At 51.2% G+C, this 9,375-nt stretch overlaps 1 protein-coding gene across 2 annotated transcripts; it reads right to left on the bottom strand.

The window, feature by feature from the left end:
- Nucleotides 1-7,520: 7,520 nt before the first annotated feature.
- On the bottom strand, nucleotides 7,521-8,952 carry HELT (helt bHLH transcription factor). 2 transcript variants are annotated; one of them, XM_069012157.1, is made up of 4 exons: nucleotides 8,926-8,952; nucleotides 8,453-8,557; nucleotides 8,210-8,306; nucleotides 7,521-8,086 (listed from the first exon to the last, which is right to left on the bottom strand). In XM_069012157.1, the coding sequence occupies exons 1-4, from the start codon at nucleotides 8,950-8,952 to the stop codon at nucleotides 7,590-7,592; spliced, it is 726 nt and encodes a 241-aa protein (XP_068868258.1). In that variant the 3' UTR covers nucleotides 7,521-7,589. The 2 variants fall into 2 exon arrangements, with proteins under 2 accessions (XP_068868258.1, XP_068868257.1); XM_069012156.1 differs by having other exon boundaries at nucleotides 7,521-8,083.
- Between the last annotated feature and the right edge of the window lie 423 nt (nucleotides 8,953-9,375).

The following is a 9,375-nucleotide window of genomic DNA, read 5'->3' as shown; positions in this document are numbered from 1 at the left end:
ACATTTAAACAAGTAGCAAGCAAACCAGACTAGGAATTACTGAGAAAAACTAAACTGAATCCAGGTGTGCTGTGGAAAAGGGCCTGTATAACGTGTGTAGTACACAATGGTATACACATGATCCCATGTACCTCCAGAGGAGGAGAATGAAGGGAAGTGCAAAAGCCACAGTCTCCATTCCTCCCTAGCACTGAGAAACCACTGAAACCATGTCACAGCCTCCTGCTTGTGACTCGATAACAGAACATCTCCTTCAAGTTGATATCTTGAGATCGAACCCTCCCCTGTCAGACTACCATCTAATGTCTCCTTTGAAAGGTTGAACCAGGGCACAGTGGTTCCTTCAAAGAACACAGAAATTGCTTTGTAGGGGCAGAGTGGTTATGAGAAGGTGCCCCCAAAGAGGAACAGAGTTTTTAGCATTCACCTTTGAGACTTCAACTTCCTAGAAGAATGTCTAAGCCTCAGGCTAGGAACTAAGGGCAGGGAGATGGAGGTAAAGGCTGTTGAATCACAATGAAGGCACTTTCTGCTGTGATCCTGCTCCTAAGGGTTCCAGTTGGACTGCTCCCTACTCTAAGTACCCTAAGTACCCTTTATGGGACTAAAAGCATAATTTTGGTGCTGGAATTCACAAGAGATGGAGATGAGCTCAGAGCTCAGGCACCACCTGGTTTCCACAAAGCCAGTAGGAGACTGAGATTCTCTAAATAAAGTGCTACAGGGTGAGCTGGTGTAAATCCTTCTACATGCTCTGGATTAAGCCCTCAGCAGGGGTACAAAGAACTTCATAATGTTCACCAAAAGCATAAGAACTGAGTCGCAGACCCTGTAATGAATTCCCTGTTGCCTTGAAGGACTCCCTTGTTTGAAGGACCTCATTTTTTAAATTACACAATCATTATGTAGACTAGGACTGCACTTGGAGGTGGTGTATTCTTACAGTAATTAAAACTTAAATTGCCTTTAACTTTTCAGAGCATACATGCTAAAGTTTAGATTTCTTGTTAGCAAAAGTGGGGGTTTTCAGCCTAATTAATTGTATTACTACTGATGAAGCATAATGCACATTTCAGTTGCTGTAGCTTGAAGATGAATGTTAAACAATCTGTTTCCTAAGTTGAATATAATATTCTGAGTTTGAATCTTCCAAAATACTACTCCTTCTTCCCATGTGATGTTTCATCCAATAGTTTTCAATGTTGCTTTTTCTCATCTTTTAAAATGAGTTTTATTTGTTTTAATATGCCACTCTATATGCAGTATGTTATGTGGGTAGGTATCTGAGTTTTAACCTTACATACATATTAAAATGCCTTTTTTAATACTTCTTTCCATAACCACTTTTCTCTTCAAAAGAATTCAGTGTTCTTTTCCTAAAACAGCCTTTATGTGCTATGCGGGAAAGCTTGCTAGAAATAGACATGATGATGTGAGACTCACCAAGGCAGGAGGCAAATCTGTGAGATCAGATGCTACATCTCAGCAAATAGGAAACTGTTGGCTGGAGGGTTTCTTTCCAAAAGTCTGCCTTTGCAAAAGGGTTGCTGGGCAAGCCTGCAGCTGCTTCAGTAGCATGTGTCTAATACGCAGACTGTTCCACAGGCAAACAGAAGGTTTCCTCCTCCTTATACTTGATTCACTTTACAATGGAAAAACAATCCCCCTGGGCTTCTAGGCACTATTTAACTCTGTCCAAGAATGTGGTAGAAGGGCAAGAAGCTGATCTGATTGGGGTGATCATTGTACCCTGGCACCTAAGACCCTCTGCTCTCCTAAGCACTTCTGACACGATCCTGGTCAAATCGTGAAGGTTACCCGGTGGTACCTTTGGGCCTGAGGAATACCATCAGCATTCCATGGAGCAGTGGGACTGCAAGACTTATAAACTGGCAGTATCTTCACCATGGGAAAGGGATCATATCCATACTACTAGGAAGCCAATTATTGTGTGCATCCCTACTGGAACAGATCTGTAATTAAGAGCCTTCGTTGGTGCAGTTTCTCCTCTTTTCCTCAGGTGCTTCTTTCAAACTCATGGCTCAGTTCCTATAGATGTGCTGATGCAACTGTTTGTGGTCCAGTGCTGCACTGGGCCCACTGACCCAAAGCACAATAAAAATACTCTTCTCTAATTAGCTACTGACCTGATTGATAAGATGCTCCAAGAATGACTGTGTTGTCCTGTGTTACAGTGGGGAAACTGCAACACGCGTATCAAACAATGAGGCCTGTGGAAAAGAAATATATATGGACAGATTCTTGGTAGATGTTTCAGAGAGATGTTTATTTCCCCAGCCGCATGGCCAGGGCTCTGCCGAGGAACTGTTACAGTCACGGGACCCGAGCTCCTTTGCCTGCGCAGGAAACACAAACCAACCAATGGGGAACGAGGCTGAGCAGGGGCAGGGAAACCCCGTGTCTCCCCGCTGGGGCCCCTCTCCCAGGACCCGACGGCAGGGGGGAAGGGACTCCAACATTTCACCCGTTTATTTTTAACAAAAAGAGATTTAAACTTAACGTTGAAAACAACTGGATAAACATGAGATAACAAGGACAGTTTCAAAACAAAACAAGCCACCCTCCTGAGTCTTTAAATGTCCAAACAGATTCTGTGGAACATCTTAAGGCTGACAGAAGGCAGACAGGATTCTCCGAGCATGCTTTGTGAGGAAACTGAGGCAGGAGAGGGTTTCTTGTATTTGTACCTGTTGGAACTCTAAACAACAATAGTTAATTTCTTCCCTCCCCCTCTTCATCCCCCACTCGGCATTGGAAACGGATTTTTGGGGAAATAATTGGCAAAGTCATGGTTTTGTGAGGGAAACCATGGGTGAAAAAATGGATTGGGAATACACTGGGAGTGATAGGATATAGGGTAAAGGGAAAGGGGGGATTAGGAAAGGGAGACTATAGGGGGGGCTTATAATGGAGATATTGTCTAACATAACTACGATTTTTAGCATATATACTGCCTTTTACAGAAACACCCTCAGGCCCAGTGACCTGTGCTGCTTGTAACCCTTCTCTACCTTGCACAATTTTGAACTCCACCACCTCTCCATCTCCCAAGCTTGCATTTTTCAGGGTTATTCTTTTTAATAGCAGTTCTATGAACTTGCTGGTTGTCACATCTTGTTATAAAACCATAATTTTGTTTAACATTATACCATTTTACTATTCCTAAAACCTTAGCTACGGTGATTTTTTTTCCTTTTTCCGAGTGGCTGCTGTCTTCTGTCTTGCTGTGTTTTTTGCTTTCTCTTTCGTTTTTGCTCACTCCCGTGTTGGAGCTGTCAGGGTTGCTGGGGCCACCAGAGCTGCTCATGCCTGCGCGCTCTTCCCAGAGTCGCATTCGGGGGCACGCAGGCCGGGCCAGGCCGCGCCGCTCAGCTCCCTGTGCGCCATCTCCTCTGCTCTCAGCTGCACTGCCGATGCCTGGGGCTGCTCCCATGTCTCGGCCGGGCCCCCGAGTGGTGACTCCCCCACGCCCTGCTCCAGCACATGTTTCGGCTGGGCGTGGCTCCGCTCCACTGCCACCGCCGCCACCCATGTGCCGCCCCTCTCGTTCGGGCGCTCACGGGGCTCGCTCCACCACGCGCTGCGCGGGGCCGGGCGGGCACCGCCAGGTTGTGCCGCTCCCGCCGCACCTCGCTCCGCCACCAACACTGCGGCTCGCTTGGCTCCGCCTGCACGCGGGAATTGCCTCGCTGCTGCTCACAGAGCACTCGGTACACATGGCCGAGGCCTCACGGTCCCTGAGCCAGGCTTTCCTTCACCAAGACACAGCTGACATTGCTCAACAGTCTCGGTAATTAAATAATATTCACAAAAATATTCTTCCATTGGCATATATTTTGACTCAGAAATTAACTGTGTCCAAACGATGTTCCAAAAGTCTCTGGTAAGAATTAAATCCCAAGAAACGTAGAAAAAGTTCTTAAACAACCATGAAAGGAAATGTTTCAGTTCCTTTTGAACTTGAATTAAGCTAAAATTTACAAATCGTTGTTCAGGAATCTTTTCAAGTTTAAGATAAATGTCCATATGCGGCTCTGAGAGCCAAGAGTCTTTCCACGGTTCCTCCATAATTTAGAGATGGAACAGCAAAACAAAAACAAGAAGAGAAATCCAGAGTTTACTCACAAATCAGTCACTGTCCTTAGGGATCGGGGATCGTTCTGCCCGCATTACCCACCATTTGTTACAGTGGGGAAACTGCAATACGCGTATCAAACAAGGCCCATGGAAAAGAAATATATATGGACAGATTCTTGATAGATGTTTCAGAGATGTTTATTTTCTCAGCCACATGGCCGGGGCTCTGCTGAGGAACTGTGGCAGTCACAGGACCCGAGGGTCCTTGCCCGTGCAGGGGAACACAAAACAACCAATGGGGAATGAGGTTGAGCAGGGGCTAGGGAAAACCCGTGCCTCCCCCCCAGGGCCCCTCTCCCAGGACCCCATGGCAGGGGGAGGGTCCCAACAGTCCTGAATTTGGGGACTTTGTTCAGTGGCATCAGCTCTTTTTTTTCCAAGGTTGAAAACTCCAGTATGGCACTACCAGCAAAGCCCCCAGGTCTTTGAATAATGCATTCAGACTCGTGCAAAACCATGGGAAGAAAGAAGAGTTCTGATCTGTGTTGTATGTGCTCAAAGTCCATAAACATTCTTTACTTATTTAAATAGTAAAAGTGAGACAGTAGAATTTCCTTCCAGGCTTTGCCTGTTACCTACCGAAAACATAAAGCGTTAATATGGAAAGTTTATGCACAGGCTACTTATGTCTCTTTGATCTAATTGATGATGCTTTATTTAAATAATAATGCAAATAAATCCTTGAGATAAATTAGGGAGTTGGAGATGTTCTCAATAATGCAGTATTACAAAGATCAACATAAACTCTTCTACTGTCTGAGTAAATAGCAAGAGAGAGTCAGTATCAGATGCAGAACTGTAAACTCAAATTTTGCTGTCCTTTCATCCCAACCTGATTACTTGCTCTCAACATAAAGAAATTACTGAGATGTGACCATGCTGTACAACTGTTTTCTGGAGTGAGAAGACTTGCAGTAGATGTAGGACATGGAAAGTGTGAGGAAAAGAGAAGAATTCAGATAGCAAGGAGAAGAGGTGAAAAAGACGACATGAAAGGCATGTGAAAGGAAGGCTAGGCAAACTGTGGCAAAAGAGATGTGAAAGTATAAGGAGGAGAAAGATGCTAGCTGAAGGAAAGGAATATGACATGATAGAGCAAATCATTCACAATTAAGATTTTTAGCCAAGCAGGTGCATAGTACAGAATCTAGTATTTTGGGGGCTTTGGGAATTAAAGTAGTTTATTTTCAGGAACAACCCCCCTCATTCATTTCCTGTGGTAGTTGCTGCCGAACACCAGTAAATGGCACTCCTATGCCAGATGATGAGCATTGCCAGCCCAGACAGGCACCCCACCTGGGCCCAGGTACAGCCTTTAACAGGCCCAACACAGGTGACATCCAGCTCCTACCTGCTCCCACCAAAGTTGGAAGATGATGCTTATGGCAGAGCTAAAATAAATCCAAGGGGAAAACATGCTAAAAGTCTCTGTCCTATAGGCACAGAAATGTGAAATAAAATAAAGACAGATGAGCTGAACCTCTGTCAAAAGACAGGGGATATCTGTCCCAAGGGAGCTCTGTGCCCCATTGCCTATGCAGATCCACCTGTGGGCACACAGCATGGCACACAGGTGTGGATTTGAGCTGGGAAGACAGCTCAGCTCCCATGCCTGGTACAGCTGACTTCAGCAAATTCCAAAATAATTTTGGGGCCAAAAGCAGGGGGGTGAGCTCAGAGCCCTGAAAGAGTGGAGGGAGGGGAGACTTTTATCCTAAGTCATTGTAAAGCCAAAGAGGGGTTTATCCTCCACAGCTAAATGAAAATGAAAAGAGAAAAAAAAAAAAAAAAAAGAAGAAGAAAAAAATCCAGGATAGCAACATTGGAGAGACAAAGACTGTCATGGACCAGTGCGAGTTTGCAAAATTATATGTAAATGACCCCATTTTTGACCATGGTGGCCCTCTGCTAATCCCGGAGAGAAAATCTACTTAGCAAAGGAAAGTTTTGTTTAATTTGGTTAACAGGGACCAAAATGCTGAATATATTTATATTTTCAGGAAAATGCCATATCCTTAATGCTTCAGTGACAAAGCAGGATCACAAGAACTTAATGAAAACAGAATAAAAGTCATGTAGCATTTTGTCCATATTCTGCACCTAGTGCTGGTAAAAATGAGTGTTGGACATGTGTTTTCATAATAGGCACCAGCCATTCCTGCTGCCGAATGTGTTTGGCTGAGTCCATACTGTTCTGTGTACACTGACCAAAATCCTTTAGGATTTACCATCCTAAAGGTGTCCCGAGGAAATGGGGGTGTTTTTCTCCCCTCCCTAGCTGGCTCCTCACAATCATCCTGCCGTGTGACCTCGTCCTCACTAATCTGGGATAGGAGGTTTTCCTGTATTTACAGGTTAAATGGAAGATACACATTCCACTTTTTACTCATTGTAAGGAAGATCTTTTTGTCTGTCTCTGAATAAAGGGTCGGGTTGGTTTACAAATTGCGGGTCAGCCCATTCTGCGACCTGGGCAAACAGCCCAGGTCAAAGCTCCTCAAAGCCTCCCCACCCAACTGGAATAAGTTAATTTATCCCTCGACGGCTCCGGCCTCGCTGGGCATACCCAGGCTGCCCTGCTTCCTGAGGCTATGGAGACACCCGGGATGCTTGGTTCAGGCGGGGCTGGAGTTGCCCCGTCGGGAGGGAGCCGTGCCGCGGTTCCGCGCCGGCGGCGAGGCTGGAAGGACTCTCTCCCGGAGCTTCCATTGGTTTTATTCTCGGCGTCCGCACCTCCGCGGCGGCCGCCTGCCCTCCCGGCCCCGTCCTGCGCCTTCACCATTATTCATCCTCCTCGGAACAAACTGCACCGCAGAGAAATTTTCTGGCAAAGCACACGGGAGATGCCTATGCCGTTGGGACACATGCCCCTGGAGTACCCCTCCACGGGCCCGAGGGAGGGCAGCACCCGCGGGGTTTGGGCATCCGCCACCTCCGGGCCACACCGGGACTTCCTCCCGGCCTCCGGTGACGGCTTGGGAGCAGAAGCCGGGCGGCACCGACACCCGGCCCATCACGCCCTGCCCCGCCTGCCCGAAGCGCCAGCCACTGCCGGTGCGTGCAGCAACCTCCCCGGCCCTCGCTGACTACGTCTCTCTCGTGGGTTTTTTTGCCCTGGGTGGATGCGTGGGGAGACTCCCACCGCCAACCGAGGTAGCTCCCTCATGGAAACAAAAAGGAGCGGCGGGTATAAACGTTTATTCCAAGGCATCACTTGTACAGGCATTGCACCCGGAGGTGGGAAGACGAGCGGGTGGGGGCAGCTTCAGGCCCTCGGAGAGGGCGGCCGGGGTAGATCTGGGCCCCCGGGGGCTTCTCACCCTCCGGGACCCCCGCCCATCTCCCATGCCCTGGCAGCCTCCCCGTGCGCCCGGGTGTAACCCGCAGTGTCCACGGTCATAAATAGGATTTTTTTCAGGTGGCACGAGTCTCTATAGCATGGAGGGGTGCTGGCCCGGGGGCAGCCCGAAGGCGTTGGGGTGGGAATGGCCGAGGAGGTTGAGGTAGTGGCGGTCCAGCCCCTGCACGGATGAGAGGAAGGTGCTGCGCTGCTGGCCGGGGCTGGCGAGGGGTACGGCGGCGCTGGGCAGGTGGTAGGGCAGGGAGGGGCTGCGGGCGGCGCCGTGCCAGGGGAATGGCCCCCCCGAGGGCGGCTGGAGCACGCCCTCGGCGGGACTGTGGACGTGCCCGGGGCACTCGGGCCCAGGATGCAGTTGGTAGGAAAAGTCCGGCTCCGGGAGGGAGCCCAGGGAGGTGAAGAGAGGCTCAGTGACGAAGCGCGCTTTGGACTGGAGAAAGGCCAGGATGCGGGCGTACTTGGTGTCTTTGGTCTCCATCCTCTCCACCGTCGTCAGGTAGTGGACCAGGTTCTTCATGCATTCGTGATAACCATAGTGGAAGTAATTGGCGAACTCGGAGAGCAGCTCTGCTGGAAAGGAAAGGGAAGGGAGTCGAGTTCCTCAGGGTCTGGCCGCGACAGGAGGGGGGAAAGCCGCCCCCAAGCCGCGAGTGACCCGGCGGGGGCCGCGTGAGGCCGCTCCCGCCCACCTACCCTTCTCCCGGCCGCGGGGAAAGTCCGCCGAGTGCAGGGCCCGCAGGTATTGCACCGTCATCTCCAGGATCTCCGCTTTCTCCAGTTTCCCCGAACTCTGTAAAGGGCACGGCAGGTGGGCATCACCTCTCCCCTGAGACTGCTCTGCGTTCCGCCGGGCCGCCCCCTAAACCCGCCGTATCGGAGGGGATATCGCGGTGCACCGGGGAGAAAAGGGCGTAGGGGCTGCTCCCCCCCGCCTACCTGCTTGGCCAGAGCCATGGGCACTGTCTTCCCCAGCTCGGTGAGGCAGCGGTTGATGCGGTCCCTCCTCCGCTTCTCAATCACTTTGTGGGAAACCGGCGTCCTCTGCAAAACATATGGGGCGCGTTAGTGGGGGAGAAGAAAGCAGTCGGATCCAGTCTCGCCGGGACAGCCGCCCCCGGCCCTGGTCTCGACCCTTCCAGGGAAACCAATCCCCACCCCGCTCCGAGCAGCGGTGCCGGGCGCGACGCGGCCTCGGGAAGGATGATGCTCCGGCGGCCGGTCCTCTCCGCACCACCCTGGTGGCTCCCCGACTGCGCGGACGGCCCTGGCAGGGCAGGCTTGTTTTTGTGAGGGTGGTGTGGTTGCTTTTTGCGGGGGGGCTTTTCGAAGGGAAGGGCGGCGAAGGGCTCAGGTCCAGGTCCGCTTGGCGGCCCCGCAGACCCGTGCGCGCAAGGCGGGAGGCGACTCACCCTCCGCTCCTTGAGCTTGGAGGCCATGGTGGGCACTGCATCCCCTCTCTCTCCGGGCGCCTTATAAAGCCATCACATCTTGGGGGGGACCCCGGGGGGCCTCCACGGGCCCGCTGATCCCATAGGATTAGGGGCGAGCGGCGCCGAGGGAATGTATGCATTAAAGATCAGGGTGGAAGGGGGCGAGGGGATGAGGGGCTTTTTTTCTTCTCTCTTCTTCCTTTCTCCCCCTCCTCGCCCCCGTCCACGCAGCCGGGGGCGGCCCAGCTGTGTCGCCCCACGTGGACCTCGGGGACACACGTGACGGTCCCACAATAGCGGCGAGGATGGGGCCGGGGATGCGGCGAGCGGGGCGCAGGGCGCGGTATCGCGCCCTGCGCCCCGCTCGCCGCATCCCCGGCCCCATCCCCGCCGCCAGCCTGCAAATCCCCGGCACCTCCTACCCCTCCC

This window comes from Aphelocoma coerulescens, chromosome 4 (assembly GCF_041296385.1).
Source record: "Aphelocoma coerulescens isolate FSJ_1873_10779 chromosome 4, UR_Acoe_1.0, whole genome shotgun sequence".
Lineage (NCBI taxonomy): Eukaryota > Metazoa > Chordata > Aves > Passeriformes > Corvidae > Aphelocoma > Aphelocoma coerulescens.
Note: the sequence above shows the minus strand (reverse complement) of the source record. Positions and strands in the feature narration are given on the sequence as shown.